Genomic DNA, 24,369 nt, shown 5'->3' on the forward strand with positions numbered 1-24,369 from the left:
TCATAGCTTTTCCAATGACACCTCACATGACTTATCTTGCATTAAATATATTATAATTGTGTCAGAATCATGTAAGAATATCACTGCGACGAATATGGGGCACAGTGTCACAGCTGGGAATGGAAACCCTGTAGTTCAGTAGAGGGTTTCAACCTGTGATCTAAGATTTCCAAAGGGGTCTGCACCTCCATTTGAAATTTTTTGGGGGCCACAAATGAAAAAGGTTGAAAACCACTGATCTAGCTGTTTTTTGGAATAGGCGCATCCACAGTGTGAAAAGAAAAACAAAAAAAAGATACCTTTTCTTATTGTTTTCAGTGTGGGTCCGTGACACCTGACCAGAAAGGATTAAAACATCCTGCAGGATGAATGACTCAACTTCAACCCTTAACGACATATGGGGAGATAATGTTTGTACTTTTGTGTATTTACATATATATGGGTAGTGATCAACAGTCCCTATCTATGCTGTATACTGATAATTCAGAGATCAGAAGAACATCCTAGCATTTAAATGAATTGTAAACATGGGATATCACTGTATTCGTCTCTCTTTGAAATGTATAGCAAACCATCTGTGAACGGTGGAGGAACAGGCAATTGCCTTATGATAATTCATGTAGCTAAGTACTGGTGATGGACCTACTTCAAAGTCGCCCTAATTACAGTACTGATTGTAAACCAGTTGGCCACTGTCAAAGAAGGCCTGAATTGTATAAAAGATGTTTGGGTCACAATTCTTTTTATCTCCGATCTGCTTGAGGTTTCTTGCTGGGGAAGCCTAAGCCATCAGGACTGAGATCCCTGTTCTGACTGGACCACCCTGAAGATAAGCATTGGACTATAACCTATGGACTATTTCTGAAAGAACTCTTTGCAACTACAAAGCTCATCATCTCTGCTATGAATCTGAATCGCAAGACTGACTCATGTCTGTATGTATATTGATCTTTTAACCATACTCTCTTTTCTTTTTTTAATAAACTTTAGTTGAGTTAATAAGAATTGGATGGAAGCATATATTTGAGTAAGATCTGGAATGTTCATTAACCTGGGAGGTAACGTGGCCGATCCTTTGGGATTGGTAGAACCTTTTCTTTTATAAGATGAAATAAGATTTTCAGAAATCATCATATTTGACTTGGGTTCCTGGATGGAGGCCTGAGACTGGGTTACTTTAAGGGAACTGTGTTGTTGGCTTCTGGGCAACCAGTGAGATGATAAAGAAGCTGATTTGTGCTGTCTTGGTAAATTTAAGTATTGGAATATCCACCAACTTTGGGGATTGTCTGCCCCATTCTTTGTAGTTCACCCTAACTGAGTGACCTCAGCTGGCCTCCACTGGATCCCAGTCACAGGGTCCCTCAAAGATTAAGCAGATGCCATGAACTACCTGTGATAAAACTCAACAGATTGAGACCATTGTGACCAGCATCACGTCAATAATTTGATCTCCAGCTCTACCCCCCCCCCCCAAAACAAAACCCTAGAACCTTTTTTTTTAATGTCTGTCTTTCTAGACCCTTATATCTCTGGAACGCCTGGCCAAAATGCCTCCACATTTGGATTACTAATCCTACTCTTCACCCTCCCAAGGCACATCACATTTAAAAGAAAACAAACTGAACATATCAATTTTAGAGGACTTAGAAAGATCCACCTTTAAACAAATATCATGACATAACCTTATCTATAGGGGTGCTCCTGCTCCACTGTAATACTGATGTGCACATCAGTTTCCATCATCTTTATTATTCATGAGGTAAATCTGCATATGGCTAATTGCCCATGAGAGATTTTAAACACTGGGCTGTTTTTTAAAGAGAGATACAAATACCACACATCTGAAAACTCAACATAATATTAATTAAACATGAGGGATACCATAAATTTGTATACAATAACCCAGGAGCCGGCAACCTTTCAGAAGTGGTGTGCTGAGACTTCATTTATTCACTATAATTTAAGGTTTCGTGTGCCAGTCACACCTTCTAAAAACATTAAAATTTCTCTTTCTACAAGTCTATAATATATAACGAAATTATTGTTGTATGTAAAGTAAATCAGGTTTTTAAAATGTTTAAGAAGCTTCATTTAAAATTAAATTAAAATGCAGAGACCCCAGACCGGTGGCCAGGACCTGGGCTGTGTAAGTGTCACTGAAAATCAGCTTGCGTGCTGCCTTTGGCATGCATGCCTTAGTTGTCTACCCTTGCAGTAACCTTTTCAGCTTTGCAAAAAACTTGGCTAGTTTTGACCTCAGCTTTTTGTGAGTTAAGTCTACATAGACCCAGCTACCCATGATGTGTTTTAAAACTACTACATCTGCAAAATGGTGGTGGTGGGGAGGAAGAATCACAAATTTGCAAAAGTCTATTTGCCTGCTCATATACGGAAAACTGTTCTGTGCCTCATCATACCCTGTCTCACTTATTGCAGCCTTCTCCTGCTAGATTCCCTGAAACCCAGATCACTATTCTCTAGTCCACACAAAACCCAAATGCTATAATCATCTCCCTGACTCATCATGCTGACCACATTACCTTGCCTCTTACACTGTTTCAAGACCAAGATTCTTGTCCTCGCCTTCAAGGGCCTGCACACCTCTGTCCCTCCCAATTTACCCACTATTGTCTCTTATTGCATGGCCCCTTGCCCTCCACTCCTCAGTGATTCCATTGTCTGCCTGTTTATCCACTTCCTGCAAAAAGTCTCTTCCTTCTGCCATGCTGCCCCAGGTATATGCATAGGTGGTGAGTAACATGGGCTCAGGGAGCTGATGGGGGGCTGTCAGCCCACCCTGGTTCTAAGCCCCCACGAGCTAGCTCCAACGGGCTGCTCTTTCTGCAAGCAGGCGGCTGCCAAACACTATAAGGGACCATTGGGCAACTTTAATGTTCTCTAAATCAGAGGTTCTCAAACTGTGGTCCAGGGACCACCAGTGGTCTGCAAGCTCCATTCAGGTGGTCTGCAGATAGTTCCCTGTAAGGTGCACTCCTGGGCAGCCACACATGAGAGAGTGAAGGGCTACCCACCTAATTAGTGGAGTCATGGCTGGTGAAGTCAGAGAGATGACTCCAACAGACATGGATGAAGCTTCCTCAGGCTAAAAGCAGGTGGTAGCAAGGTGCCTCACATCCCTGGCTATCCCCAGGAAGCATCACAGCCCTGGGAGACTCACAACCTCCCCCCGGGTGTGCCCCATCCCACCAGGGGTGGCTTTAGGTATTTTGCTGCCCCAAGCATGACAGGTAGGTTGCCTTTGGCTTGCCTGCGGGAGATCCCCGGTCCTGTAGCAGCCTGCGGGAGGTCTGCTGAAGCCGCGGGACCAGCGAACCCTCCGCAGGCATGCCACTGAAGGCAACATGCCTGCCGCCCTCGCGACGACTGGCAGAGCGCCCCCTGTGGCTTGCCGCCCCAGGCACGCAGTTGGCGTACTGGTGCCTTTAGCCGCCCCTGCATCCCACATAGGGAACTGTGTAATTACAGTGCTGGGCCCCTCTATTTTTCCACAAACCCTCATTACCACTGTATGTCTAATTTTGTCTGCCATCCCTTGGGGACAGGGATCATCTCTCTCCTATCTGCTCTGAGAGCCATCGTGCACAGAAAATATATATGAACAATTATGATGACAGTGATGAAGGTGTGCCATATGAGTTACATATATGGGAAAAAATGCATGTTTAACTATGCATGAGGAAATCACGTTACAAATATGCAGATATACAATTTGCATTAAATGAATTATGCATGAGAATATTTACATTATATTAATTATGTGCATGGTCTCTTTCATACAGTTAATTATGTGTAAGCTGGGAATAATCCTGCTATTCTGGGGAACTTTCCTGGCTTACACACTACCTCGGTGAAGTACAGGTTAACTCACTCGAGTTTGAAACTCATCTGATTTTTTTTCAGAGTAATAGCCGTGTTTGTCTGTATCCACAAAAAGAACAGGAGTACTTGTGGCACCTTAGAAACTAACAAATTTATTTGAGCATAAGCTTTCGTAGGCTACAGCCCACTTCATCAGATGCATAGAATGGAACATATACCGAGGAGATATATATACATACAGAGAACATGAAAAGATGGGCATTCCCCTTCCAACTGTAAGAGGCTAATTAATTAAGATGAGGTATTCTCAGCAGGAGAAAAAAAAACTTTTATAGTGATAATTAAGATAACCCATTTAGGACACTTTGACAGAAGATGTGAGGACAGGTCTGCTCTGTGGGCTGTTTCTGTGACTGCTCCCAGCTCTGACTTGCTTTCTAGGCTGCTTTTCTGACCCCTTTGGCTAGCACAGCTCTGCTCCCCAGTCAGCTTGGGCCCCTACTTTCTCCTTAGCTCAGCTGCACTCTGCCAGACATAGGCAATTCAAGGTCATACAGAGAAGCAGACTCTCCTGGCTTCCTGACTCCCTAATTAGCCCGCCCACCCACTGAGTCAGGCTGACCTGGAGCAATGGCCTCACCCCCTTGTTCCTGGGGACTGTCAGTCTCAGGGTCCTGATTTCCCTTTTGGTTCTGGGAGCTAGCCAACCAAAACACCTCCTCCGAGTTTTAGTAAGGAGACAACATGTGCATAAGAGAAACACACAACTACAGCAACTGCAAAGCACTGGCAGAGGCAAGTCATCCCTGCACATAATATTTGCATATTCAAGAGTAATATTAGCATAAGAATGATTAATTAAGGGTATAAAACCAGAAGAACGGTACATTGGATATTTAAATTAATTTTCATATAACTCATTAACGTTGCATATAACTCTTGGGATGGTGACAATAGGATACGCTCCAAAAATGTAGGTGAAAGGCTAAAGGAGGCCGATTGTGCGCCAGGCTTATTAGCATATGATAAATATGCATAAGGTTCTTCCACGCTAACGGTATTCTAAATTTGCCCGCAAACCGTTGGGACCGCGCTAGCTACACCACCCTCTTCCGCCGTCCGCCGGGTGCCCGATAGTAACCCTCGCCTCCCCCTCCTCCCCCTCCCCTACTGCTCTCTCCTGTCCCCGGCTTGACCAATGGGGAGCCGGAGCCCAGCCCATGCTCCGGGCCCCACCCCCTCTTGCCCAATCAGAGTCTGATTCCCGGAAGAGGCTCAGCCAATCGTTGGTTGACAAGGACGTTCGTCGCCCCACCCTCACGTGGAGTAACCTTTGCCTCAGTTAGCTCTCGGCCCTGCCCCGCTGCCGCACACTGGCCAATGGGAGGCGGTGTGGGGGAGCGTGGCGGGGGCCGCGCAGCCAATAGTTCTCAAGTGGGTGTGGCCTAGGTGAGGGGCCGCGCCGGCGGCTGGTGCAGCTGCCGGGTTCGGGGAGCCGCGGTGGGTCTGGCCGGGCGGCCCGGGGAGAACATGGCGGTGGCGGGGTCCGGTCTGGGCCTGGCCCAGGCAGCGGAGGCGCTGGGCTCCTCCGAACAAGCGCTGCGCCTCATCGTCTCCATCTTCCTGGGTAAGGGCGGGGGCCGGCGCCGGGCGGGCCGAGGGCGAAGGGCAGCCGGTAACTGACTCGGGGGGAAGGTCTCGCTCGCGCCCCGCATCCCCTGGGTGCGCCCCGGCTGCAGCGTGGGACCCCCGCCTGGGCTGCCGGCCAGAGCCCCGCTTGTCTCGTGTGGCCGCGTGCCCGCTGCCCTTCTGCACAGGGGCCAGGGTAGAGCCCTGGCTGCACAGACAGGGGCACGGGCACATCCTCAGGGCTGGCTAAGCAGACACGTTCACCGAAGGACACACCATAGGCTGGGCAGAAATGCCACATGCATGTTCAGTGTCAGAGAGAAACCCCTTAGGAAGGTGGTAGCGAATCCCACGGGTGTTTTATATAGAGCAATAAGAAAGAGTCCTTCCTTGTGTGCTTCTGAGACAGTCCCACCAGAGACACTGCTTTGATCTGGGCCCTCGGCCCTGGAAAGATAGTGACAAACTGGAGGGTGCTCCACGTGATGCTCTGGGGGGCTAGAAGAGTCCTACTCTGGTTCAAAGACTTTGGTTTATCTGGCTTGTCAAAGCTGTGATAAGAGTTTGGTATAATAAGCTTACAAAACAGCTGAAGGGCCTAAACTGCTAGTAAGCAAAGAAATTATTTTTTATCATAAATGGGGGTGTAACTGAAAGGAATGAGATCAAGGTAATGAAAATTAGTGTTTAGAGTCCTCACTCTGTGGTGTAAGAGGCTGTGGGCCTGGGAACACTGTTCCTGGGGATGCTTTTTAAATTGGAAAGCTGGTTGTACGTACAGAGATAAGACAGTATTGCCTGCTTGACTGAGCAGGGGATGTAAAACTCAGGACTCTGTTCCATTCTCTGCTCTGTCCCTGTGTTGTGCAACCTTGAGCAGGTCCCTTACCCACTGTGCTGCAGTTTCCCCATTTGTAAAGCAAGGATAAATACATCTACATTTTGAGGGATTTTGAAATGTAAGTACCTTGGTACTGTATGTAGGTGATAAATATCACATGCACCTCTGTTTTCGTATGAACTGCCTTACATCTGGACACGCACGTGACGCACACATGAATCTATGCCAAACATCTCTACAGAGAAGCATTCCTACCCAACTGGCTGTGTAGGTAGACACCCTGTTAGCAGGACTGCATTGAAATGGCATGTCACTCCAGTAACTACCAGGTGGGTGAGGGAACACTGCATGTTTATTGGTTAACAGCTAGAGCGCTGCCAGTGCCTCACCTGGGATAGAAACTATGTGGCAGAATTACATCACAGCTAAGATCAATGTACACCTCAGAGAATACACCCAGTGGTTCTCAGTCTATTTATTATTGTGGGCCACAGGTTGAGGGCCACAGTGTCCCCCTCCCCCGAACTCTCCCCACAGACCCCTACGGCCGGCGCTTCCAACCCAGAGACCCCTTAACAGTGGGGCTAGGAGTGTAGCCTGGAGTGGGTGGCAGGGACCCTGGACCCTGCTGTGTGGGGTTGGGCAGCAGCTCTGACCTGCTGGACCCCACTGTGGGGGCCAGGTGGCTGGGCAACTGGGTAGCAGCCCAGACACTGACCCTGCGGGGCTGGCTGGCAGCCCTGGACCATGAACCCTGCAGGGTCAGGTGGCAGCCCCAGACCCCCACCGCATTGAGCCAGGTGGCAGCCTCAGCCCCGAGCCTGAACTCCGCTGCCCCAGGCAGCTGGGAACCTGGACCCTGTTGCATGGCCCAGCGGCCTTTAGCGCACAACTAATTGGGCTGCATGTGGCCTGTGGGCTGCAGGTTGAGAACCACTGAAATAACCTCTGTCAAAATATAACATATTAAAAAGGGCTTTCTATGTGATCTGGTCCAGGAAGCTACATATACAGTGATTGAGGCTCCCAAGCGGTTGCATGGGGCCAAGAAGTGTTTTCACAAAGAAGAGACATTAACTTGAAGTTTCTCTTCAAACATAGGTTTCATGAATCTCTGTTGTAAGTGTCCTGAGCGTTCTGATTTTGTGAACTTGGAACTGTTAAATAGTAGGGTCTGTTTAAGCAATGTGTCCCTTCACCATCTCTTCCAACTTGAGTGGCTACCGCTGCTAAACAAAGTTGCATTGGCTTAACTAAAAGTGTGATTTTTATGCTGATTTAGTTAAGCAAGTGCAAAAGGCTTTGTGGATACTATTATTTTGGTTTAGTTTAAGACTATTAGGAATCAATTTAAGCTAAACTGAAACAAACCACACTTAAGCAGAAGGAAGAGTCCACCGAGAGAGAATGTCCATACAGGGACAGACTATCTAAATTGGTTTAACCAAAGGTATTGTTTTAAACCAGTGTAACCTTCTCATGTAGTGTTCCTTGAAACTGCTGAAGTTAGCAAGCAGGAACCCAACAGGCTAGAAATCTATTGGCCTTTGTTGCCTTGTTGATCTCCTTTTCCATGTGTGAAAATTGGTGTTTACTGTATATAGTTTTTATTCATGGTTAGAAGTGATGTGTTAGTGGAAGAACTTTGGCCAATTTTGATCCGGAGGCCTGGCCTACACTACAAAGTTAGGTCGACATAAGCAGCCTTGCGTCGACTTAATTGTGCACGTGTGTACACTTAAATTTGTCTCCTACTGACATAAGCACCCTGTTACGCCGACATAGTAACACTGCCTTCCTGAGCGGTATAGTGCCAACGTTAATGTAGCACAAGTGTAGATGCTGCGTGACTGATATCGACCCTAACAGTTCTCTAGCAGGTATCCCACAATTTCTGATGTTACTCCACTGCCCAAGTGTCACACACAGCAGAAGGCCCCATGAATTTGTGTTTTCCTGATTGGCTTGGTGAGCACACCTAGCAGCTCTCCATTGTTGTGTGCAGCTGACCATGTTGGCTGCATGCTCTAGATATGCTCTGGCTTGGCATAGACAGGAGATATTGGCTCTCCTTAGCCTATGGGGAGAAGAGGCTGTGCAGGCACAGCTACGGACTAGCTGTAGAAATGTTGACATCTATGAAGGGATTGTTCAGGGGATGCTGGAAAAGATGGGGACCAGCAGCAGTGCCATGTGAAAGCGAAGGAGCTGTGGCAGGTGTATCAGAAGGCCAGGAAGGCCAACAGTCAATACATTATCAAGCCACAGACCTGCTACTTATATAAAGAGCTACATGTGAAACTTGACAAAGGCACCACCACCCCACACACCGATACTTCCAAGGACCCTGACCCACAGGACCCTGGCCTGAACAGCGAGGAGAAGGAAGAAGAGGAGGATGGAGGAACTGGCAACTAGGGAGTCCAGCTGTGCCATGAACCAGAACCTGTTTGAGACTCCACTGCAATCCAGTCAGTCCTGGCAGCCAAGCACAGACAAGCCCAATGCAGAGGAAGGAACCTCAGGTAAGTGCATCAATTTATTTCCCATTATAGTGATGGCACCCCCAACGTAACAGGATGCAGCTATCGACTTTGCATTAATTTATCCAAACTAGAAGAGGTAGTGGTACAACAAAGAGAGTTAGTGTTGTGATCTGCCTTTCATTGCTCTGTAGAGTTAGGCAAGGGGGACCCTGTGGGGCAGTTTATGTACACTGAGATGTCTCTTGAATCCTTCTGAGAGATCTGGATGAAACTTTCACTGAGGTACTTTGCAATCTTCTCCCAAAGGTTTTTAGGTTTGGCAGCCTTATTTCTTCCTCTTCAGTAGGAAACTTTCTGCATACCACTCAACAATAACTTCGGCAGGCACCATTGCAGTACACAGGCTAGTACGGGCCTGCATGGTTTTGGAATGCCAGCAGCAACTGGGCTCTCTGTCTACCTTTGTTGCCTTCAGGAGTGAGATACCAGTGAAAATCTCCACTGCCTGTGGAAAATGGTGCCAATATTGCATACCATTTCCCTATATTTATAGTTTTATGCAGCCAAGCAATTCTCTCATTTCCGTCATGCATAGTGCTCATACTCACCATGGCTGGTGCTGTGAATGGCACCAGGGCTCAGGAACTCAAAAGCATAAGTGTCCATAAGTTTGTCTTGTTTCTTGCTTTAGAAGTGCAAGGGAAAGGGAGAATTCTGAATGTAATTTTCACTTTCTGTAGTAACTATGTTGACTGTGACTATACTGACTATAGTACTGCTCTGTTTTTTCTCTGCAGCTGCTGCCACTGCAGCTTTGAAATTTCCCCCACCACACCCGGGGAACACCTGCGCCAGATAAGGGAAAGAAGAGGACTTAGGATGACATGTTCAGTGAGATCTTGCACGCCAGTGGTGCATCAGACCATGAGCACATGGCCTGGAAGGTCAACATTGCAGGCAGCCTGGAGAAGGAAAGAGGGGAAAGGACAGAGGTCTGGGAGTCCCAGCAGGAAAAGGAGAGTGAAATACATCATGACATAATGGGGCTTCTCAGACAGCAATCTCAGATACTGCAACTCTGATGGACTTATATGTTCAACAATCCCGGGCTCACTTTCCTCTGCAACCCACTGAGAACTCCATTATGGGACCTCCTTGCCTTGCCCCCAACATTCCACATGGCATCAGGGGCTGCTGCATTGCCCGTACCACTCTACCCTGGGGTACATTAAAGACAATCACAGCTTCACATACACTGACCTGTGAAAACCTCAGTTGGTCTGTGTAGCTGAAATTGACGTGAATGTTCTTTTTCCTTCATAAATTCTGTTCTTGTTAATGTATTACATTTTATTAATTTTTAATGCATTTATTTTAAAATTGCACTTTTTGTACTGATTTGGTAACAGAATAAAATTCTATTATTTAGAACATAATTGATCTTTATCAGTTCACAACATATGTTACTGAGTGCCTAGCAGTTCTAAAAGCAACCAATTATATGTTACTGCACAGTGTCGCAAAACTCATAGGATTGGTCACAGACAAAATTAATAGCTGCATTGATCGTATTAGATCAATGCACCTATTAATTTTGTCTGTGACCAATCCTATGAGTATTAGAATCATACACATACACCAAGCACCACGCAGTTCTTAACAGGCCACAAAATAGCAGAGCCTGGTAGAACGCAGTACACCACAATGCATTACTGTGGATCGCTCTTGAAGTGGTCTTTCATAGAATCTTAGGGTTGGAAGGGACCTCAGGAGGTCATCTAGTCCAACCCCCTGCTGAAAGCAGGACCAGTCCCCAACTAAATTGTCCCAGCCAGGGCTTTGTCAAGCCTGACTTTAAAAACCTCTAAGGAAGGAGGTTCCACCACCTCCAAAGGTAACCAATTCTAGTGCTTCACCAGCCTCCTAGTGAAAAAGTTTTTCATAATATCCAACCTAAACCTCCCCCACTGCAACTTGAGACCATTACTCCTTGTTCTGTCATCTGGTACCACTGAGAACAGTCTAGATCCATCCTCTTTGGAACCCCCTTTCAGGTAGTTGAAAGCAGCTATCAAATCCCCCCACATTCTTCTCTTCTGCAGACTAAACAATCCCAGTTCTCTCAGCCTCTCCTCATAAGTCATGTGCTCCAGCCCTCTAATCATTTTTGTTGCCCTCTGCTGGACTCTTTCCAATTTTTCCACATCCTTCTTGTACTGGGGGCTCAAAACTGGACACAGTACTCCAGATGAGGCCTCACCAATGCTGAATAGAAAGAAGTGATCATGTCCCTCGATCTGCTGGCAATGCCCCTACTTATACAGCCCAAAATGCTGTTAGCCCTCTTGGCAACAAGGGCACACTGTTGACTCATATCCAGCTTCTCATCCACTATAACCCCTAGGTCCTTTTCTGCAGAACTGCTGCCTAGCCACTCGTTCCCTAGTCTGTAGTAGTGCATGGCATTCTTCTGTCCTAAGTGCAGGACTATGCACTTGTCCTTGTTGAACCTCATCAGATTTCTTTTGGCCCAATCCTCTAATTTGTCTAGGTCCCTCTGTATCCTATCCCTACCTTCCAGCGTATCTACCACCCTCTCAGTTTAGTGTCATCTGCAGACTTGCTGAGGGTTCAGTCCACGCCATTCTCCAGATGATTAATGAAGATATTGAACAAAACCGGCCCCAGGACTGACCCTTGTGGCACTCTGCTTGATACCGGCTGCCAACTAGACATGGAGCCATTGATCACTACCCGCTGAGCCCAACGATCCATCCAGCTTGCTATCCACCTTATAGACCATTCATTCAGCCCATACGTCTTTAACTTGCTGGTAAGAATACTGTGGGAGACTATATCAAAAGCTTTGCTCAAGTCAAGGCATAACACATCAACTGCTTTTCCCTCTTCTACATAGCCAGTTATCTTGTCGTAGAAGGCAATTAAGTTAGTCAGGCATGACTTGCCCTTGGTGAATCCATGCTGACTGTTCCTGATCACTTTCCTCTCCTCTAACTGCTTCAGAATTGATTCCTTGAGGACCTGCTCCATGATTTTTCCAGGGACTGAGGTAAAGCTGACTGGCCTGTAGTTCCCTAAATCCTCCTCCTTCCCTTTTTTAAAGATGAGCACTACATTAGCTTTTTCCAGTCATCCGGGACCTCCCCCGATCGCCATGAGTTTTCAAAGATAATGGCCAATGGCTCTGCAATCACATTTGCCAACTCTTTTAGCACCCTTGGATGCAGTGCGCCCAGCCCCATGGGCTGGTCACCTCCTCCCCATGCTGTGCTGCCCAGTGCAGTAGTCTGGGAGCTGATCTTGTTTGTGAAGACAGATGCAAAAAAAGCATTGAGTACATTAGCTTTTTCTACATCCTCTGTCACTAAGTTACCTCCCTTATTCGGTAAGGGGCCCACATTTTCCTTGACCACCTTCTTGTTGCTAACATACCTGAAGAAACCCTTCTTGTTACGCTTAACATCCCTTGGTAGCTGCAATTCAGAGTGTGATTTGTCCTTGCTGATTTCACTCCTTCATGCCTGAGCCATATTTTTATACTCCTCCCTGGTCATATGTCCAGTCTTCCACTTCATGGAAGCTTCTTTTTTGTGTTTAAGATCTGGAAAGATTTCACTGTTAAGCCAAGATGATCGCCTGCCATATTTACTATTCTTTCTGCACATCGGGATGGTTTATTCCTGATTCTTTAAAATACACCCTGCTTTTCTGGACTCCTTTCCCCTTCATGTTAGTCTCCCAGGGGATCTTGCCCATCAATTCCCTGAGGGAGTCAAAGTCTGCTTTTCTGAAGTCCAGGGTCCGTATTCTGCTGCTCTTCTTTCTTCCTTATGTCAGGATCCTGAACTCGACCATCCCATGGTCACTGCCACCCAGGTTCCCATCCACTTTTGCTTCCCCTTCTAATTCTTCCCTGTTTGTGAGCAGCAGGTCAAGAAGAGCTCTACCCCTAGTTGGTTCCTCTAGCACTTGCACCAGGAAATTGTCCCCTGAACTTTCCAAAAATGTCCTGGATTTTCGGGTGCACTGCTGTATTGCTCTCCCAGCAGATATCAGGGTGACTGAAGTCCCCCATGAGAACCAGGGCCTGTGATCTAGTAACTTCTGTTAGTTGCCAAAAGAAAGCTTCGTCCACCTCATCCCCCTGGTCTGGTGATCTATAGCAGACTCCCACCATGACATCACCCTTGTTGCTCACACTTCTAAACTTAATCCAGAGACTCTCAAGTTTTTCTGCAGTTTCATATTGAAGCTCTGAGCAGTCATGCTGCTCTCTTACATAGAATGCAACTCCCCCACCTTTTCTGCCCTGCCTGTTCTTCCTGAACAGTTTATATCCATCCATGACAGGACTCCAGTCATGTGGGTTATCCCACCAAGTCTCTGTTATTCCACTCACATCATAATTCCTTGACTATGACAGGACTTCCAGTTCTCCCTGCTTGTTTCCCTGGCTTCTTGCATTTGTGTATAGGCACTTAAGATAACTTGCTGATCGTCCTGCTTTCTCAGTATGAGGCAGTAGTCCTTCCCTCTTGCACTATCCTGCTTGTGCTCCCTGCTGGTATCCTGCTTCCCCACTTACCTCAGGGCTTTGGTCTCCTTCCCCTGGTGAACTTAATTTGAAGCTCTCCTCACTAAGTTAGCCAACCTGCTTGCGAAGATGCTCTTCCGTCTCTTCGTTAGGTGGAGCCCGTCTCTGCCTAGCAATCCTTCTTCTTGGAACACCTTTCCTGGTCAAAGAATCCAACCTCCTCTCTCCGACAGCACCTGCGTAGCAATTCATTGACTTCCATGATTTGATGATCTCTACCTGGGCCTTTTCCTTCCATAGGGAGGATGGATGAGAACACCACTTGAGCCTCAAACTCCTTTATCCTTCTTCCCAGAGCCACGTAGTCTGCAGTGATCCGCTCAAGGACATTCTTGGCAGTATCATTGGTGCCCATGTGGAGAAGCAGAAAGGGGTAGCGATCCGAGGGCTTAATGAGTCTCGGCAGTCTCTCTGTCACATCGTGAATCCTAGCTCCAGGCAAGAAGCACGCTTCTCGGTTTTCGCAGTCAGGACGGCAGATAGATGGCTCAGTCCCCCTTAGGAGGGAGTCCCCGACCACCACCAGCCACCTCCTCCTGAGAGCTGTGGTCGTGGAACCCCCATCCCTAGGAGAGTGCATCTCATGACTTCTAATCGGTGGAATCTCCTTGTGCTCCCTTCCCTCAGATGTATCATCTGGTCCACTCTCCGCATTAGTACCTGTATCTGAGAGAACATGAAAATGGTTGCTCACCTGTTTCTGCATTGCTGGTACATGGATGCTCCTCTTTCTTCTGGAGGTCACATGCTGCCAATTTTCTTCACCATCCTTCAGTCTCCGCTGCACAGCCTGCTCTGATTCTTCAGAAAGTTGCGACTGCAGAAGCATATCCTGACATCTGTCCAGGAAATCTTCATTTTCTCTTTCAAAGCCTCCCTGAGCTGTGTAACTCTGTGTGATGCTCTTTTAAGAGGCCTTGTCTGTTTTTTTAAACTCAGTAGGTAACTGTTTCACCTCCGCCCTTTTACCCTGATGGAAATTTTTCTCCCTTTGCTGCCCACACATTATGCAGGACACAGCAGGCAACTATGACTAAGGTTAAGATCTTGTCAGGGTTATTTGTAGTAAAAGGGACAGGTCACAGACATTCACAGAAGCTTGTGATCTGTCCCTGACTTTTACTAAAAATAACTGACAAAATGGGGAGGAAAGAGGGCCCAGTACCCACTGCTTCTGGGGCTCTAGGGTCCTCCCCCCCACCACCTGTGGCAGCGGGAGGCTATGGGGGCCCTCCAGCTCTGCCACCCCAGGGCTGAAGCGGAAAATGTCACGGGGATCTCTGGAAGTCACTGATTCCGTAACCTAATGATAAAATCTTAGCCTTAGCTATAACCATTGGGATATTTGTCTCACTGAGTTCCACTCTAGTAAGTAAACAGTGCCGGATACCCTTCCATCTCCCAGAAACATTCACCTGTCATTCTGCACCCTTTGAGCCTGTAGTTCAATCTCTCCATGGTGCTATCAGTGTGATGATGGGAATTTTCTTAATATTTTGTATGAATACTGTGTGCCTCAGTTTCCCCTATGTGCTACATGTTTAACTAGGTGGTGGGAAGGGCTTGTCAAAGACTCAGCAGACAATGCCCGCTCCGATGGTTGAACATCTGGTGCCTAGCAACTGATGACCAAAGGCTGCCGACACCCTCTGCTGGAAGCCAGCTGGCTGTGACTAGCTGGAGAATGAAGAACTAAGGGTGGTAGCCAGGTGTGACATTACTGACATAACCTGTGACAGTGTAGATCATTGTTGCAACCACTGTTATGTATTTGCAGCAAATATTGTGCAAAGGTTGTCGTGTAAGGGGTCTATGGAAAGGTTGTGATTTAATGATTATGATTATGCTAGCTGTATGTGTGTATCCTTTTTGTAGTTGAAGTTATGAATGTTGGCTGTACATTGTCTGTATTTCAAACTTATGCTATGCTTCTGGGCGACACCTCAGACAAGTTGGTGTCAGCTCTGCCTAGCCTGCTTGGCACATTAAGGATCATCAGCTATACAATTGACCCATTGAAAGAAGGCAGATATGCCTTGTGACTCAGCAAGGTATGCAGGGACATGTCTAGGGACAGAACTCTAAGGTTTTTCCATGCCACGTGCTGGACAGCTTGTCTTTGGAACAAAGAAAGCAAGGGCTTTGTTACAGGAGTGGGTGAGTGAGATTCTGTGGCCTGCATTGTGCAGGAGGTCAGACTGGATGATCATAATGTCTATGAGACTATAAAAAGATGGAGGAGATGCAGCATCCTATCTTCAATCCTGCTTCTTGCCTCTGGAGGGACTTTGCTACAAACTGAAGCTTTGAACAAAGGACTGAATGACCCATCCCAGCTGTGGATGTACTCCAGGGACTTGATTTGAACCTGCAGTTTATTCCATCACTGCTACAAGCCTGAACCAAGAACTTTGCCGTTACTGTATGTAATTGATTTCATTTAACCAATTCTAGCTCTCATCTATATCTTTTTCCTTTTATGAATAAACCTTTAGATTTTAGATCCTAAAGAACTGGCAACAGCGTGATTTGTGCATAAGATCTGATCAGTATATTGACCTGGATCTGGGGCTTGGTCCTTTGGGATTGGGAGAACTATTTTTCTTTTACTGGGGTATTGGTTTTCAAAACCATTCACTCCCATAGCAAGTGGTATTGTTGGTGATACTGGGAAACTGGAGTGTCTAAGGGAATTGCTTGTGTGACTTGTGGTTGGCCAGTGGGATAAAACTGAAATCTTCTCTGTTTGGCTGGTTTGGTTTGCCTTGGTGTGCAAAGGAACCCCAGCCTTGGGCTGTAACTGCCCTGCTTTAAGCATTTTGTCCTGAATTGGTGCACGCAGTTGGGTCCCACCAAAGGCAGCATCGTTACACCAGGTGACCTGTTTTTCCCCCAGGAAACAACAAAAGACAGAGGAGGAACCAGGTGTTGGTAGTGTGGGCTGTTGGAAGGAGGACTCTGGCTTCTGGACTGGAATTTGATAGGTCAGAGAGAACTCTGGACAGAGCCAGGTGGACTTTGCTGTAACTTTTCTGTTCTCTGTGCTAACCAAGTACTTCCTGTGTTCCAGACATCTAATAAGCCCTTCTGTTTTTTACAACACTCGCTGAGAGTCATTCTAGTCTAAGGAAGTGGGGTTGCACTGCTTCCTCTGGGTGTGCAAGCCTTCCCCCGGGTGTCCAAATCAAGTGGACTCTCTGAGGGGATTTCACTGAGTAAGCAGCGGTGCTGAATGCTCCAGGGTTCAATTCCACGAGGTGGTGAAGCTAATGGGCTTACCCAAATGAGAGTGGAAGACCCTAAGGGGTGAACACTCGGAAGGGGTCCTACCAGGAACTGTTCCAGAGCACCAGACCTGTGGATCCATGACAGCCAGTGTACAGTTCATGATGAGCCAGGGCAGCAAGGGCTAGCCTGGGATCCCCAGGATTACTATTGGCATTTCAACATTCCCAGTGGCAATCTGGTGGTTAGGAAAGAAAATCCCTTCTTGTAGCTTTCTGGAAAATCCTGTTTTTTTTAAAAGATACAAGCATCATGCACCTTCCCAGACCAACCCTGTCAGTGAAGTGTCTCCAGTGATCCACGAACACTTGCATAACCGAAAAAGAGTAGCCCTTTCTGTTGATGTATTCTGTGGCCATGTGGTCTGGTGCAAAATTAGGGATGTGTCCGTGTTACAGAGTCCCCAGGTGATGCTCTGGAACTGCTCCCCACAAAGCCAGTCAGGACTCTGGGGAGCCTCCTCTCCCTTGGAGCAGACTGTCTTCAGGGCAAGAAGCTCACACAGCTTCACCTTCCTGGGTCTGACCTTGGAGCATTCGGCGTATGCCCCTCCGTGCGCTTCCCACAGCGAGTCCACCCAGGCCCAGGTGGGGTCCTGGGGAAGCCAGAGGGTCCTGCACGCACCCCCACTTCACAGTCAGATGTGATTCTTAGCCAGCCAGTAAAACAGGACAGGAACACAGTCTAAAACAGAGCTTGTAGATACAGAGAATGGGATCCCTCAGCCGGGTCCATTTTGTGGCCCAGCGAGCCAGACAACCCCATCTGCCCTCACTTTCCGTCCCCAGGTACCTCCAAACTGAAACCCCCTCCAGCCTCTCCTTTCTGGCCTTTGTCTCTTTCCTGGGCTAGGAGGTCACCTGATCTCTTAGTTCACCTTTAGCCATCCCCTTGCAGGGAGGGAAGGGCCCTGGTCATTTGTTGCCAGGAGACAGTGTCAGCCATTGATGCATGCTGGAGACTTAAGAAATGTATAAGGGAAACTGAGGCACCCACAAAGTATTCAGAGGAAACATTAAGAACAGTCTCACTTCGTCACAGTCCTGCTGCAGTTTGGGAACCCCATTGCAGCAGATTCATTCATTACGTCCTGCACAGTTGCAAAGAATCACAGTCCTACTTAGGAGATGATTAATGGCCCTGCACATTTGCATGATAATGTGGTGGATTTTCCCATCTCTGATTGATACTCAACTGACCCATTAATCTGGCATTGCAAGTTTCCACAGTGTGATCACTACTCGTTTCTCCAGTGTCAGTGCTATAGGGCTGGGCGAGTTTGGTGCACAAATCCATGAATGTGGCCTTGCATATCCAAAAGTTCTGCAGCCACTGCTTGTCAGCCCAAGCCTGTATTATGATGCAATCCCACCAGTCAGTGCTCATTTCTTAGGCCCAGAAGTGGCACTCCATGATCTTCAGCTGCTCTGTGAACACCACCAGCAACCTTTAATTGTTTTTCTACACATCCCACAGCATTCTGTCCTCTAAGAATTTGTCATGTTCTCCATTGATTCAGTTCTTCTTGCAGCTCTGCAAATACTAAAGGATCATGTGTACTATGATTGCAACGCTCATGACAGTAGTGCAGAGCTTTCAGAGTAGCAGCCATGTTAGTCTGTATCCGCAAAAAGAACAGGAGTACTTGTGGCACCTTAGAGACTAACAAATTTATTTCAGCATGAGCTTTCATGAGCTACAGCTCACTTCTTCGGATGCATAGAATGGAACACACAGACAGGAGATTTTTTTACATACAGAGGACATGAAAAGGTGGAAGTATGCATACCAGCAGGAAGAGTCCAATCAATTGAGATGAGCTATCATCAGCAGGAGGAAAAAAAAAACTTTTGAAGTGATAATTAAGATGACCCATAGAAGGTGTGAGGAGAACTTAACATCGGGAAATGGATTCAATTAGTGTAATGTCCCAACCATTCCCAGTCTCTGTTTAGGCCTGAGTTAATTGTATCTAATTTGCATATTAATTCGAGTTCAGCAGTCTCTCTTTGCAGTTTGTTTTTGAAGTTTTTTTGTTGCAAAATTGCCACCTTCAAGTCTGTCACTGAGTGATTAGAGAGGTTGAAGTGTTCTCCCACTGCTTTTTGAATGTTATGATTCCTGATGTCAGATTTGTGTCCATTTATTCTTTTGCATAGAGAATGGACACAAATCTGACATCAGGAATCATAACATTCAAAAAGCAGTGGGAGAACACTTCAACCTCTCTAATCACTCAGTGACAGACTTGAAGGTGGCAATTTTGCAACAAAAAAACTTCAAAAACAAACTGCAAAGAGAGACTGCTGAACTCGAATTAATATGCAAATTAGATACAATTAACTCAGGCCTAAACAGAGACTGGGAATGGTTGGGTCATTACACTAATTGAATCCATTTCCCGATGTTAAGTTCTCCTCACACATTCTATGGGTCATCTTAATTATCACTTCAGCAGGAGGAAAAAAAAAACTTTCGATGATAGCTCATCTCAATTGATTAGACTCTTCCAGTCGGTATGCGTACTTCCACCTTTTCATGTTCTCTGTATGTATAAATATCTCCTGTCTGTGTGTTCCATTCTATGCATCCGAAGAAGTGAGCTGTAGCTCATGAAAGCTCATCTCTGAAACAAATGTGTTAGTCTCCAAGTGCCACAAGTACTCTTGTTCTTAGTGCAGAGCTGTGCGGGATCCATGTTTCTGCCACAGATGGTGGATAGCAAAGAGAGCTGAATGGATTTGTGTGATTTTTGAAAAAAGCCATTAAGATTGTGGGATATAGATGACATTATGGGATGTAGACAGTTAAACACTCAGAAGATGACACCTTGCTCCCCGTCGCCCCTGTGCATCTAATTTCTGTCCTACTATGCATTGCCAAAACTTCCCAAAAGACTGTGCGCTGGCTGGTGATGGGTTGCACAATGGGATACCTACCCATAGTGCACCCAAGTGTGCATTGTTACACACATTCCTGGTTGAGTATGCTCACTGCTGACACAAGGAGTCAAGTATACACACACACACAAGTTTGTGTCAACCAATATGTGTAGTGTAGGCATGGCCTGAATCTCCCAAGGCACCGCTGAGGCACTTGGGCACCATTACAAAGCACTTCCATGACAGGTGAAGCAAAGTCTCTTGGCTTCAAGCTGAGCTTCTGAGTTGGTCCAGTACCTATTGCTGACTAACATGCACAGTGCCTATTCTGCTTTGGACAGGGCCACCCAGAGGATTCAGGGGGCTTGGGGTAAAGCGGGAGAGCTGCGCCGCTTGTACTCACCCGGCGGCAGTCCGGGTCTTTGGTGGCATTTCGACGGCGGGGGTCCTTCAGTTGCTCCGCGTCTTCCGCAGCACTGAAGGGCCCCCCGCTGCTGAACGCCCTGACCGCTGCCGGGCAGGGCTCGCGAGGCCTGGAGCAAATTGCCCCACTCTTCCCCCCCACCCCCCAGTTGGCCCTGGCTTTGGAGGAGAAGCAGGTAGAGTCATTGATTTTTTTTTTTTTATTTTTTGATTTTTTTTTTTTTACATTAGATTGGACCACTGTGATCATCTAGTCTGACCTGCATAACTCAGACTATATGGCATCATCCAGTATTTCTTGCACCTAATTTGTGGTGGAACTAGAGCAAATCTTTTAGAAAGACACGTAATCTTGATTTACAGATTTCAAGTGATGGAGAATCCACCACATTCCTGTTAATGTGTTCTACTGCTTAATTATGTGCACCATCCAAAAAACCCAAAACAACAGCAACAAAAAGGCACTCTTTTAATTTAATTTGTCTAGTTTCAGCTTCCAGCCATTGGATCTGACTATACCTTTGGGTGCTAGTTTGAGAGTATAGCTACTTTATAGTATACTTTTAAGTATAGTTACTTCTCTACATAAAAGAATAAATTGGCACAAATTGGACATCAGGAATGGTAACATACAAAAGCCAGTAGGAGAACACTTCAATCTCCCTGGACATTCTGTAACAGATTTAAAAGTAGCCATACTTGAACAAAAAAACTTCAGAAACAGACTTCAAAGAGAAGTTGCAGAACTAAAATTCATTTGCAAATTTAACACTATTAATTTGGGCTTGATAGGGACTGGGAGTGGCTGGCTCACTACAGAAGCAGCTTTGCCTCTCCTGGAATTGACACCTCCTCATCAGTTATTGGGAGTGGACTGCATCCACCCTGACTGAATTGGCCCTGTCAGCACTGGTTCTCTGCTGGTGAGGTAACTCCCTTCTCTTCATGTGTCAGTGTAATAATGCCTGCTTCTGTAATTTTCACTCCATGCATCTGAAGAAGGGTTTTTTTACCCACGAAAGCTCATGCCAAAATAAATCTGTTAGTCTTTAAGGTGCCACTGGACTCCCTGTTGTTTTTATAGAAAGTCAATAACTTCTAATATTGTCCCATTTCTGTGTATTCCCATCTGTCGTCTTTTTGTCTTATACTTGGATTGTAAACTGTTTAGGTAGGAACTGTATATTTGACAGCCCCCAGCACAGTGAGGTCCTGCTCCATAACTAGGGCTTCTAGAGGTGCTGCAATACTACAGATAATACTTAATATGTCCATTATTACATGCTTAGCTGATAAAGTTCTGACCAAAAATAATTTGATTGAAAAGACGTATGTTCTGTTAAACGATGTTAATTGGCATTAATTATGTTTCTATTCTTGTAATTCTTTGAGTCTTCTTTCCACCATTCCATTGTTTTCCTAGTCACTGTTCGACTAACCAGCCTACAGTTAACCTGGTCACCTTGTGGTACGTTTATAAATATTTGCACATTAGCTTTCTTCCAGTCCTGTGAAACTTCCCTGATACTCCCGGTTTTATTAAAAAGTGATATCAGTGGGCCAGAGAGTTCTTCAACTCTTATTTCTGTTTTATGAATTCTTGACTTAACAGGGCAGTAGGTCTGTATAAATTTTGGTGGTGCCCAGAACAAGTCCAAGTCCCGCCCCCCACACCTGCCTTGTAAGCAGATATATATTTTTAAAATAATGTACAAATGTGAGGGTTCTGGGGTGTGGATGGTGATGAAGGGTTTGGGGTGTGGGAAGGACTCAGGCAGAGGGTTGGGGTGCAGGGGTGAGGTCTGTGAGATGGAGCCAGGGATGAGGGGTTCACGATGGAGGAGAGGGCTCAGGGCTGGAGCATAGGGTTGGGGTCAGGGGAGGATGAGTGCTTTGGCTGGGGATGAGGGGTTTGAGGTGTGGGAGGGGGCTCAGGGCTAGGGCAGAGGGTTGGGGTGAGGGCTGTGGGGTGGGGCTGGGGATGAGGGGTTCACAGTGCAGGAGGGGTCTCAGGGCTAGGGCAAAGGATTGGAGTACGAGAGGATGAGGGCTGCAGCTGGGGGTGTGGGCTCTTGGGTGGGGGGGCGGGGCTGGGGATGATGAGTTTGGAGTGCAGGCAGGCTGTTCCAGACCTGGGGCCAGAAAGGACGACTCCCCCCAGCCCTGTCCCAGCTTTCAGCAGTGACCTCTGGAGGAGGGGCCCCCCTCTACCTTCCGGCAGCACACTCATCTCGCACCACTGTCACTGCATGTGCTCCTAGGGCCCCTCTCAGGTCCAGGAAGTCCCCTCGCCTCCCCTGTGGTGGGTGTTCGGGGGCTGTCATCACATGTGCGCCTCCTCCTCTGCTGCCGCCCCTCACTGTAGCCTCACTGGGGGTGGGGGATGGGACTGCCCCTTGCCCAGCATGGGGCAGGAGCAGTGACTGGGTGGGGCCCTGTGCTGGTGGAGGGTCCCACTGGAAAAGGGAAGGGTCCCAGGTGGAAGGACAGGGTTAGGATCAGCCTGCCTTGGCACTTGTGGATGGGGGGCACTGGGACCCTGCGGTGGCAGTTGATGCCAGGAGCCAGCAGAGCGGCTTGAGGCAGAGAGGCTCCGGGACCCAGGAGAGGTGTGCGGGGGCAGCAATTGGGAACTGGGGGACTGTCGGGGGAGGCATGCAGGGGTGGCAGATGGGGCCAGGCGAGAGACCCGGCCCCAAACATTGGTGGACCCAGGCCCTGAATATTGCTAGAGCACAGGCACCACAGGCGCATACAACTTTCCGCCCCTGCTTGACTGATGTTCTGTGTACAAGTTGTTCACCAACCACACCTATGAACCCTGGAGGGCTGCCTTATGCTGTATTGAGGCAATTCTGAGGGGATGTCATGCTCTGACACTAAAGTGCCTGGAGAGGTTCCTTTGAGTTCTCTGGCTTGCATTGGTGAGTCAGGATCCGGTAGCCTCACTCTCTGGGCCTGGGGACATCTGGGCAGGTCAGGATTTAGCTACAGTGTTACAAGTTTTTGGTAAGAGTGCTATTAAAGTGACCTTCTGGAGCTCTTCACCTTCATGGTCCTGTCTTCTGAAACCTGTGGGCAAAAAAACTTGCTCCCTACGTTGAGTGCTATGTCAGTCCTTGTGGCAAACCAGTGAATCTGTGAGAAACTGCCTCTCAGTGTCAGTCTTCTCCCTCAGTATCAAGGAAAAATAAGGTAAGCCATGAGGCTCCTAACTCTTCGCACCACTATTGCCATGGGTTTGTCCTGATTCCAGGGCTCCAAGTGTTGAGATAGACAACATCCAATGTCCTCCACTTGGAGGTCTTAATGTTGATGGCCTTTAGAACTTGTGGTACCAGGATTCTAGTGTTCCTACCAGTGTTCCTACTATCTGATGTGCTGGGAACTTAATGCCATGTGAATCTATCTGGACTGTTTCCACAGTGTTGGGTGGCCAGATGTCTGGGCATCAGTGGGCCAGATCCAGGGGTTGGCTTCCCCAAAAGTCTCTATTTCTGACACTGGCATCAGCCATGAGTTGAAATGCCTCAATGTCGAATTGGTCTGTGCATTCTCTTAGGGTATGTCTACAATTAAAACGCTGCAGCAGAACAGCTGTGCCACTGTAGAGCTTCAGTGTAGACCAGTGGTTCCCAAACTTTAACAACCTGTGAACCCCTTTCATTGAAATGTCAGGTCTTGTGAACCTCCTTCTAAAAATGAACATATCCAGGGATTTCCTCCTTTACCTGAGCATAAATTATAAAAGCATCGATCTTGGTAGTAGACACTACCTATGCCATTGGGAGAGGTTCTCCACTCAACATAGGTTATGCATCTCCCTAAGAGGAAGAATTCTTCCATCATCTTAGCACTATCCCTACACGGGGACTTAGGTTGGCTTAACTATGCTCAACAGAGTGTACGGATTTTTCACACCCCTGACCGATGTAGTTAAACCAACCTAATTTTCTAGTGTAGGCCAGGCCTTTATCTGGCATTTTCCACTTCTTCCTTGGCACCATCTAGAGAAGCTTCCCCTGCTGCTGCTTTCAGTATTTTCTCTGGTTTTGGTAGAGGTGATTTTGGGAACAGATTACTCCTTTGCCTAAGACAGATGTCATTTTGGAGCTTGTACGGTATGTTCAGATTCTGCAGAAACTAAACTTTGCTTGCCGAAAGGGAGCAAGCTTCTAGCCATTGTGACTGAGGGGAAAAAACCTTTCCACGTATGCACTGAATATAAACTGATAGTGTTTCGCGCTGTCAGTCATTTCAGAAAGACAATAAACGTCTCATGTCCCTTCAACCCTGATGATGATTCATTTTTACTGCTGATCTTTTTAGTGGATAGAGTGGAGTGTGGGAATTGTAAGTTGCTAG

The 24,369-nt window shown here is 47.0% G+C and overlaps 1 protein-coding gene and 1 long non-coding RNA gene across 2 annotated transcripts in view; both read left to right on the top strand.

Moving 5' to 3' along the window:
• The first annotated feature begins 5,196 nt into the window (after nt 1-5,196).
• LPCAT3 (lysophosphatidylcholine acyltransferase 3) overlaps nt 5,197-24,369 on the top strand; it is a 30,384-nt gene continuing 11,211 nt past the window's right edge. Inside the window, exon 1 of the mRNA XM_050967468.1 lies at nt 5,197-5,470. Coding sequence (XP_050823425.1) covers nt 5,374-5,470 — 97 coding nt within the window. The 5' untranslated portion in view covers nt 5,197-5,373. The remainder of the gene's footprint in view (nt 5,471-24,369) is intronic.
• LOC127058204 (uncharacterized) lies at nt 7,735-10,235 on the top strand. Its single transcript, XR_007776309.1, has 2 exons — nt 7,735-8,838; nt 9,597-10,235. It is a non-coding gene; the product is annotated as an uncharacterized LOC127058204 (long non-coding RNA).

Source organism: Gopherus flavomarginatus, chromosome 1 (genome assembly GCF_025201925.1).
Source record: "Gopherus flavomarginatus isolate rGopFla2 chromosome 1, rGopFla2.mat.asm, whole genome shotgun sequence".
Taxonomy (NCBI): Eukaryota; Metazoa; Chordata; order Testudines; family Testudinidae; genus Gopherus; species Gopherus flavomarginatus.